This window comes from Accipiter gentilis, chromosome 8 (genome assembly GCF_929443795.1).
Source record: "Accipiter gentilis chromosome 8, bAccGen1.1, whole genome shotgun sequence".
In the NCBI taxonomy this organism is placed as follows: Eukaryota; Metazoa; Chordata; class Aves; order Accipitriformes; family Accipitridae; genus Astur; species Astur gentilis.
Genome location: NC_064887.1, coordinates 24,011,443 through 24,021,497, shown reverse-complemented (window position 1 = coordinate 24,021,497; position 10,055 = coordinate 24,011,443). Strand labels below are relative to the sequence as shown.

Sequence of the window (10,055 nt, the reverse complement as noted above, 5' to 3'; positions counted from 1 at the left end):
AATTAGTCTGTGTTTGTTTGGTGAATATTATGCCAAAGAATCTGAAGTAATTTTATAATCTTCATTATTCCTCACAAGAATTGCATATTAAGGCAAAATTTTCCTCAGTTTTCCCTATCCTTAAATTATCTTAAAAGAAACTTTAAAATGGGAAACTGGGCCTATGTGTATTATTGTAACTGTTAAATTTGTCAGATGACCTGAGCACAAGTGATCTGTGGTGAAAAGCTCTTTTATCATCACAGTTCTATAAACTCTTAAGTGGCATGGATCATTTTAAATCCTATTCAAATACTTCGGTGTTAGATTCTGTTAATCCCCATCTACTAAGTGTTGAGCAGTTTGTAGGAGAGGGGCCAGAGCTGCCTGAATGTTCATATTTTGAAGTTTGTACCCCAATGGATTCTTAACCTAAACACACCAAAGACTTCTGTTAGCTCTTAAATAGTGGCAGAATTATAGAATTTTAAGTGTTACTGATATTTAAATAGGACTTAGCCAAAGAAGCACAATAGAAGTCCTAAACTTTAAAAGTTCAGTTTCTAAAACAGGACTACATATGTTTAACTGTTCTATGTTTGTATCTCTAAAGTAAAATTTAGAGCTGTGCTCTGGGAATGTTCAGACTGACATGCTGTAAATATATCTGGTAAGAAGATGAATGCTAGCAAATATACAGCAATAATGAGGCCATTGAATGCCACCTTCTGAAAGGACACTATCAAGTACTACCCTTCCTGCTTTCTAACTCCACCTTCATCTCCTTTCAAAATGAAACTGTTTCTGTCATCTTTACACTCCATGGCTTGAAAACAGCTGGTTTACGTGTAGTTTTCAAGTCGACATGTATGTATCTCATGCATGTGGACATGAAACATGACTTCCAGCAGTTGTAATTTACTTTTAAAAATAACCCGACATCAATGGTGTCAGTGCAGTTCTCAGACTAAGAAGCCTAACTCCTTGTTATTTCTTTTCTGGCCTACAGTAGAAAAAAAGGTATTGTGAGATTTTGACAAAGCAGTGGCTTAAAAATAGTTCGTAACTAATTTTTTCTTTCAAAATCCAGTCTGTTTGGAAGGCACTCTAGGAAAATACTAAAATGGAATTTGGAGCATATTTACTTGATAATGTCCTTTTTAAAATTCTTTCATGATTGTGCCTTTTATATATAATCTGAATAATGGCTTTTTCTCTAGTTCAGTTGATTATTCAGAAAACATTAAGGTCAATATCTTCCAAAGGGCTTCATGTTTTTGGGTGCCCAACAAGAAACAGAGTATATAAGGACTTGTTTCAGAAAAAAGAGTGTCATCTTTGCTGTTTGGGTGACCAGAATTACTAGTCATTCCTGGAAAAAATGACCTACTAGTTCTTTGGTGTTCTTTTTTTGCAGATAACCCTACTAGTTAGTGGTTTTACCTGCTGGTCAGGCTGGATCATTGCCAGTTGACAGTGAAAGAAAACAGGAAAGCTTATGTGCTAGTTACATAGTTTTTATTTTTTTTAATATCATGAGCTACAATTCTTATGGCTTTACATCTATTGAAAATTCATATATAGGCAAAGTAATTTTTCATGGACTGGTACTTCATTTGGTAGGTGGAAGTAGCTGGTCTCTGCTTGATGGAGGACAGTGCCTCTTAAGAGGACTGGAGTTGAAGGACAGAGATCTGCGCCTCACAGCTGCGTGGGTTGAAACTCCTTGGGTGTCTGGTACCTCCATTTTAATATGTATATGTACTCATCCAAGGGTGCACGTCCTGTTGATCTGGAGGGCGCTTTTACAATAAGGCTATGTTTTATCTGGCAGTCATTGACTCAGTTGACCGTTTGTTGCCAAAGAAGGAAGAAGCAGGTCTCTTAAAAATATCTCTAAAGAATAATCAGTGGCACATTGCAAAGAGTTGGTCTTTTCCACATGCTGACCTTTGGGGAGAAGAGTGGAGTCCACGTTGGTATTCTAAACTGCTACATGGTTCTGAGAACTTACTGCACTGTTTAAACATTGAATTCTATATTTTTCGCTAAACAAATTTTGGGTTGTTGGCTGGGTTACTGCCCTTAATTCTTTAAGTGGCTTTTATGTTCAGTTTATTTATTTATATTGGAATTTCCTCTTTGAGCACTGACACTTTTCCTACAGAGGTATGGCTCTCATGGGTTCTTTTTATGCTGAACATCAGTAATTGTAATGGTGATGACACATCTTCTGTAAGGCTCTGGTTTCCTTAAAATATATTGCTACTTTAGTCTGGATTATAATTCAGGTAGTTATTTTTAAAGATGGATCATGGCAGAACACAATGACAAAAGATTTATTTGGTATCATCAAAGAGCTAAACTTATTTCCCTAGTAATGAATGCGAAAGAGCATCCAGAACTCTGAAGAATGCTTCAAAGGAATCGCCTCCTAATGTGCTTGATCGAACATGAAATGTGTTATGGAGTGCTAAGGAATAAAGGACCCTCAAGTTTTTAAATTTGAAATAATTTCAGGGTAGAAGTTCATGAATGTAGAATTCTGAGAAGGCTGTTGTAGATGAATAGGGTTTTTTTTCCCTGGAAACAACAAAAAAGATGTGAAATTTTTCTGTATTGAGCATACATGCATAACTGATCCAGATTGCATGTTCTCTGTATGACTGAAGCTTAAGGGAAATAGAGTGCATTCTTCTGTAAGTCCTTGTGACTACTGTTACATGTCATCCTTTTCTACAGTATCGTCTCACAGTGATTTGGTGGTTTCATTGTATGTATTGAAGAATGACACTGGCAGAATGTAATACAGGGCAGTCACTTTGCTTAAGCCCATAAAGATCTTTTTCATGGTTCATAGGAAATGGTTTGGTTTAAAAGGATTTGATGGATTAAAGGTAGCAAAGGCAAAATTTTTTGAATCCCCCGTAACCATTTTGATCATGTTTAAATGTTGGTCCTTTTATATGAAAGAATAAGGTGAAATAAACTCAATATTTTGTCACTGGTATATGAGATAATGTGTTTTAAATGTGATCTGTATAGGTTGATATTTTAGATGGAAGTCTAAGTAAAGTTGTCTTTTTAGGGGAAATTCTTTGCTGTAAGGAAAAGTTAGGAAGTGTACTGTAAATGTAGAAGTACTCAGTCCTATGTGTAATTTTGTTTGTTATCAAAAAGTAAAGATCTTTTGTCTTAACATTGCTTGCTTCACAGGATTTCTTGCAGGGGTGCTTGTGCTAAATTTTGATTTCTGCTTTTTTTTTTTTTTTTTTTTTTAAACAGCATGGAAACACAGTATTCTGTATGTCTTTCCGTTTTAAAGCTCAAGAAAGATAAACAGATGAGGCAATTTTTTTTCATCAAATTTGTGTGTGTCTCATCCTACTTTTTATTTTAAAATATTTTGTAAATTAAATTTATTTAGAAAAATACTTGGCTTCGCTTGATTATTTTTTTTTTTTTAATTTATTTATTTTTAATACGGGAAGAGGTTTCTATCGTGGAGGCTCGCTAAAGTCCATTTTTATGTTTTTTAATTTTGAAGCATAACTCCAGCTATCCCAGGCTAAGCCCAAGACCGGCTCCCAGTTCCGGTGCTCCGCGCCGGGCACTTGGAAGCCTCAGGCGCGGTGGGTGGAGGCGGAGGGGCGGAGGGGAGCCGGGGAGCCGGGGAGCCGGGGGGCGCTCCCTCCCGCCGTCGCCGCGCGGTGGCGCCTCTCTCCGGCCTCGGCGAGGTCGGGCCGTTTAAATAAAACGCTGAGCGCTAATTGGCGGAGAGGCGAGGGGGCGGGGCGAGGCGAGGCGGGCCCGCGCGGCGATTGGCGGGGGCGTCAGGTTTGAATGGGCGGGCGGGCGGGCGGGCGGACGGAGGGAGATGCGGCGGTTGATGCGGCGGCGGAACGCTGGCGGTGTGGAGAACTGAGGGCGGTCCCGCTCTGGGAATCTGCCCCTAGCATGGCCGCGGGTTTCGTCCCTGGAGCGGCGGTGTGGGAGCTGAGCTCCGCCGCTAGCCCTAGGCGGCGGCGCTGGGCCGCGCGGGGGGATGAGGAGGACGCGGGCGAGGCCCTCGCTGTGCTGGTTCTGAGCCACTTCTTTCGGCCGCCGTTCCTCAGCTTCGGCAGCCTGCGCGTCGGCGCCTCCCGCACGCGCCTCCTGGCCATCGACAACCCCAACGCGGAGGACGCCGAGGTGGTCGTCGACCGCTTCCCGGCTTCTGCCAGGGGCTTCAGTATTGAGCATCGCCGCTTTTCTGTGCAGGTACCGGGCGGGGGGCGCGGGGGCGAAGCTGAGGCAGGGAGCGGAGGTGGGTGGATGAGTGTGCACGAGAGTGCGTGTGACACGCGAGGGGACCCCGAGCCGTGCCCTGAGGGCAGGGGTGCTGGGCGGTTGCAAGGGCTGGAGGCGAAGAAGGGGGGCCGGGCCGCTCCCCGCCTCTGCCGCTCTTCGGTGGCGGAGAAAGCCCCTCCGCCGGCGTGAGCAGTGTTACCGGTTTGCAGCGTAATCCTCCCCCGGGAGAAGTGCTACGCGTCATCTGGCCGTGTAGAGCTAGGTTTTTAGGTAGCCGGTACCCCAAAAGCTGGTGTTTGTGGGCGCTGCGCTCATGGCTCGCGGTAAAGGGGAAGAGCTGCAGTTTTAGATGGCGGATTAAATCTCTTGGGGCTGTCACAGGCTGCGAAAGCACTAAATCCTGGCTCAACAGAGGGGTTTTCTGCAGTAAGGTGGAAAAAAAATTTAATTGTTCTCTGGGAGTGTGGTTTTAAAGGCAGAGACAGAAAAACAAGAGCTGTTTAAAAAGTGATCTCTCAAGAAGTCGGACGACATCTGTTTAGGAAAAAGGCTGAGGGAGCTTGTGAAGAGGATACTAATTCACTGTTCTGCATGTTCATAATACAACAGAGAGCAAAGCAGGCTTAATCTAGGAATAAATCTTTATGATTCCCAAGGAAATATAAACTGTGGTTCATCCAATTAATGCTGCTTTTTAAAAGGACAATTTAGACAAATGTGTATCTGTGGTAATCTAGACTCTCCAGAGTCTCTGAGAGAGAGGAAGAAGCTCTCTGGAGATCTCTTGCAACAATGTGCTTATACAGACAGGCTAGAATCTCACTGTAAAGTATTTGAATAACAAGTTCCTATACTAATTAATGAATACTTACCATTGTTGACCGGCTTTACTGTATAAGCGCATATTGAATTAGTCTGTATGTTTTCACTAAATGTATCTGCCCGAGGAGGTGGAACTCCTAATTCAAATGCTCAAGACATTGGTCATTTTCACAGTCTCTCTGATTTTAGTCTGAGGTATAACCATTTTTTTGGTTTGTTAGTATTGGTATCAGCAGAGCACCAAAACAATTCGGTAGAGCTCACTGTGCATCAAGAATCTTTACATAGATCATACATAGCTCCACGACTTCCTTGTTAGTTTGCAGTGTCTTTATTTTTATTCAATGAACTTGTGTGTTAATTGTCATCTTTGCAGGTCATTTGACTAAAAAATTTGACACTTATTTAGATTCAGCTAAGGTCCTAAAAATCAACCTCTGATTGTCAGTCGAAATATAATTCTCTCAAAATCACTTTAGAGGACTGACTTGGTTAATATGTGCAAAAAATTATATAATTTCTTCTACTTACCTTTACTCAAATCTTGTCCTTTCTACTGTGTGTTATATTTATATGTGTTCTTGCTTGCTTTCCATTATAGTTTCATTAAGAGGTGTATGCCCTTTTAGTAAGACAACCTTTTTTGATAAAGGTTGCTTAAATTTACATGTCAGAAGGGAAGATTGACATTTAAACATTTAACGATTGTTTATCATTTTATGTTGTCAGAATACACGTTACTTCTGTGTACTGCTTCACATTTGATTTGATTACTCTATCTTTGATGTTACATAAGTGTACTTAAGTGCTAGATATTAAACTTTTCTTTTTCTCCAATAGTCAGGACAAAGAATCTTTGTTTCTGTAACATGGACACCATTAGAAGAAGGAAAAGTCAGAGAACTGGTAGCTTTTATTATTAATGGCATTGTAAGACATCAAGCTGTGCTCCTGGGTGTTGCTGAGCAGCCTCTGAAGAAAAAGGTCAGTGTGTGTTTATTATGTATCTTAGTTCTATTACTTTGGCATAGCTGACACAGATATTGTTTTTATTATTAGAGAATCCAATGAAGGAGAATTAAAAATTGATAAATGATGCTGCCTGTGGGAATGCTCATTGTCTTCAAAATTTTTCTGCTGGGTTGGAAAGTAGATACTGGTGCATTACAGCTTAGAGAATAAAACTAAAACATGACCAGAAAAGCTGCTCTCAAGCCTGGAAATAACTTAGGGTGAATTTTGGATTAGGTGTTCTTCTTATAGTATTTTTAGACTTTGCATGAAAGCACTAGCAATGTTCAGTTTACACGTAAAAGTATGTAGAAATTCAGCGTACTAACTTTTATTTATGGTCCTTTTTCAGAAGAGTCTTTGGGATACTATAAAAAAGAAAAACTCTTCAGAAACCTCTGCTTCAATAAAAGTTAAAAAAAGTACTTCAAAAGTTAAAAATGTTAATAAAACCTTTCAAGTTTCCCAGAAGGTGGATGGCTTTAGAAGCCCACTTCAGCCATGTGAAAACCAGAACACAATGCAAAATAGTATATCCCCAGGAAATGACTCTTTTGTTGGCTCAGAGAATAAATTGCCAATATCTCCTATTGCACCAATGCTAGAGGAACATCGTAATACTATTTGCACACCACTTGCAATGAGACGATCTACTATGTTCTCAGATATTGCTGCCACTATAAATGAGGAGTTATTGCCCGAAATAGACAGCTGTAATGTCAAGAAATTTGTTAATGAGCACAATGAATTAAAACCTGAAAGTGCATGCAGTTCTACTGGATTAGCACAACTGCCAATTTCAAACAATGAAGTCGTTCTTAAATGTACACTCTCACCAGTTTGCACTCCAGAACACTCAGCATCTGTGCCTATTTTAAGTACAAGGAGAATTTTAAGTCCAGATTCTTTTGTAAATGACAGTTATCAAGTGGATATAGATAAAATAGAGCAGTCTGTTCCGATTCTGTCACCTGATCAATTTGTGAAAGACAGCTTGTCAGATAAGGAATCAAAGACTCCTAAACTTGAGGCAGCTTTAATATCATCTACTACAGAGACGTATGTTGTAAAGAAATTTCTACCCTCAAAATGGAAAAAAAATGGAGATGTAGAGACAAAACCACATGTTCGTATAGAACACAACTTAAATGAAGTCTTTGAGATGCATAAAGTAGAATCACAGGTACTTCATTATGACAAACCCAAAGAAAATCACTTCAGTTTTTCTTCTACAGAGGAACTTCAGACTTGCAATTCTTTTTGCAGAGAGCAACCAAAAAAGCGTCCAATTCTTTCTGCCACTGTCATCAAAAGTAAGCCTGATGCTGCTGAAGAAAAAAGAATGGAAAGTCTCCAGCCAAAATCTAAAAAATGCCTTAGTAAAGCAATAATGGAATGTGCTAATGTGGTGCCTGTACATATGAAAGCAGAAATATCTAAACACCTTCCAGTTATAGGTCCCATTTCAGCTGAAAATAAGTGTCACAATGACAAAGTAAAGTCATCTCCTAGTCAATCAATTTTGTGTCGTAAGAGGAAAAGTGAAATATATGTAGAAAATAATAGAGGTACAGCTCCAGTGTACGTGGAAGAAGTGGAAAGAAAAAGAACTCTTGCATCTAGCGTGGACAATAAAACGCATACTATGAAACCATCAGCCTTCAAACCTACAAACCGAGTAGGGCAGAGAAAGAAAGCTGGTAAGCAGTATTTCCTTCATTTACCACTTTATGAAAGATGCCTTTGATTATGAAATTTGCATAGCAAACTGAACTGTCTGGCAACAGTTGGGAACTGAAATGTGGGCCTTTACAATTTGTTAGATATTATCTGCATTTTAAAAATTTGGAAAACTCGGTCAGCGTTTTGGTTATGTAATTGGCTTCAGATTTACTTTATTCTTTTGTAAACCTTGTTAATGACAGTAACAGGAAAAGTGTCTGGCAGTTCTTGAGCAGAGCCCTTATGTAATTCAAATTTACTAGAAACTTACTCACTGTACGAGATTTCTGTCACATGTACACTTACCATTGTGACTATTTGACTCCATTGCTGTTGTCATGTGTTTTCAAACATGTTGTTCCCAAGTCTCATTCACACTGCCTGCTTTTTACTGTCTGTAATTAGCTTGTTGTTAGCCCAGTGTAGATCTTTCTGCCTTTACAGTTTGCCAATACTTTGTTGCTTGAAGATCAGAAGAAGTTGACTTCTTGTATTTCAATGTATTTTGGGTTTTCTCAATGTTCTGTTCCCAGATATGGTCTGGAATAGAAAAAGAATGAGGGTCTGTAACTGAAAGAAGCATTTAATTTGCAGAATCTTTATGCAGTCCCTGCAATGTAACTAACAGGAAAAATTCATCGTGGCTTTCAGATCAAAGTAACATGCTGCTTTCTTCAGTTCAAATTATCTGTTCTGTGACCTAGATTTGATTTGGGGCTTTTAGTAATGCACTTTGGTTTCAGGCTATTTAAGATAGTCTACATAAAAACATACGTTAGTGTGTAGCAGGAAAAGCCGTGTTGTCTACCAGGTTATTTCTATTCATCCATTAGGGTAAGGATAAGCGGGCTGGAGAATGAAGTATTCTATGAGCTCAAAATGACTTTGGTGTCTCTTCATCCCAATTGTGAAACACAAAAATGATGACAGCTTTGAGTTATGTTCTTGATAATTTTTCTTGAGAAATAGAAACTGTTATTCTTTTAATTGCCTGGGCATTTTCTCTAGGCTTCACAAAGACAAATAATATTTCACTACTAAAAGTTAACTTTGAAATGCCTATCACTAATTTAATCTACTCAAGATCCAACTTTATTAAAAATTATCAGAATGTATTTAAAATTTATTAGAAGTGCATGAGAAATCGGAATGACTTCTTCACTTCTAGAAGTGAATGTTCTATGAAAAACACTCCTTCGGCTAAGCAGGAGAGTTCAACCTGTAATTTCTGATCTCTTATCTTTTTTTGTTTCTGAATTACCATCTTGTCAGGGGGTGTCAGGCAGCAACTATCATCCATCTGCAACAACATACTTTTGTAATCCTTTGTTTGGTGTCAGTGTAACAAAATGATTGTGCTAAAAGTGCATATTTTTATATGTTGATAGTTCAGAAACCCTAGATCTGTGGTTTTTTTCCTTGTGTTTTATTTACGTCCTACTGTGATGTGGTGGATAATATTTATTAGCTAGTGCCTTGATGCCTAAACTAACACAAGTCAGGCTGCTCTTTCACTGACATATTTGTTGTTGATATTTGTGTGTTAATGCTTTTGTAGGTTCTTCACTTCAGAAAGCATCTAGAACTACCAACAGAATTAGTAAACCCATCCCTGGATTGGCTCAGTCTCAGCTGACGTTTGTGAAACCACTGAAAACAGGTAGGCAGACTTCTGCTATTTAGCAAAACAGTACACACTGAACTGAATGTCACAATTGCTGTACTGCTAGCTATTGTTAAGACCCATCTGGTTAGAGTTGAGATGAAATAGAAGATTGTTCCTACAATGAATCATTATCTAGTATAAAAACATATGTAACCTTTCATATGTAACCATTTTGACTACTCATAAGAAAATTGGTTGCAACGCATGGCCAGCTGAATGTAAATGTTACTTTCCTCCAGTTTTGCCTCTAAGTGTAAAAGGTACATTACAGATATGTTCCCAGCTGACTGATGGTTATCAGTGAAATGCCTCTTCCATATCTGATAACATTTTAATACAACAATAAAATACCTAAGAAGAGAAAACTTCTTACCAAAAAGATACTGATTTTGCAGAGCTAATAATACTAAGTTGATCTGATCAGAAAAATGCATCTGTAAAATGGTTCTTTCTGGATGTAGTCCAACTCAGTTTGGTTTTGCCCCAAGCTGTGCATTGCAAATGGCCTGGGTTCTAGAAATCTTGTCTTTGCTCTACTGCTTTATAACTTAATCCATGTTTTGTG

The 10,055-nt window shown here is 39.1% G+C and overlaps 1 protein-coding gene across 2 annotated transcripts in view; it reads left to right on the top strand.

Annotated features, from left to right (window-relative positions):
* Positions 1 to 3,869: 3,869 nt before the first annotated feature.
* The window catches only part of ASPM (assembly factor for spindle microtubules), a 30,781-nt gene continuing 24,595 nt past the window's right edge, over positions 3,870 to 10,055 (top strand). For both annotated transcript variants that reach the window (XM_049807674.1, XM_049807672.1), the window contains exons 1-4: positions 3,870 to 4,239; positions 5,932 to 6,075; positions 6,455 to 7,802; positions 9,383 to 9,484. In XM_049807674.1, the coding sequence (XP_049663631.1) occupies positions 3,937 to 4,239; positions 5,932 to 6,075; positions 6,455 to 7,802; positions 9,383 to 9,484 (1,897 nt within the window). In that variant the 5' untranslated portion in view covers positions 3,870 to 3,936. The remainder of the gene's footprint in view (positions 4,240 to 5,931; positions 6,076 to 6,454; positions 7,803 to 9,382; positions 9,485 to 10,055) is intronic.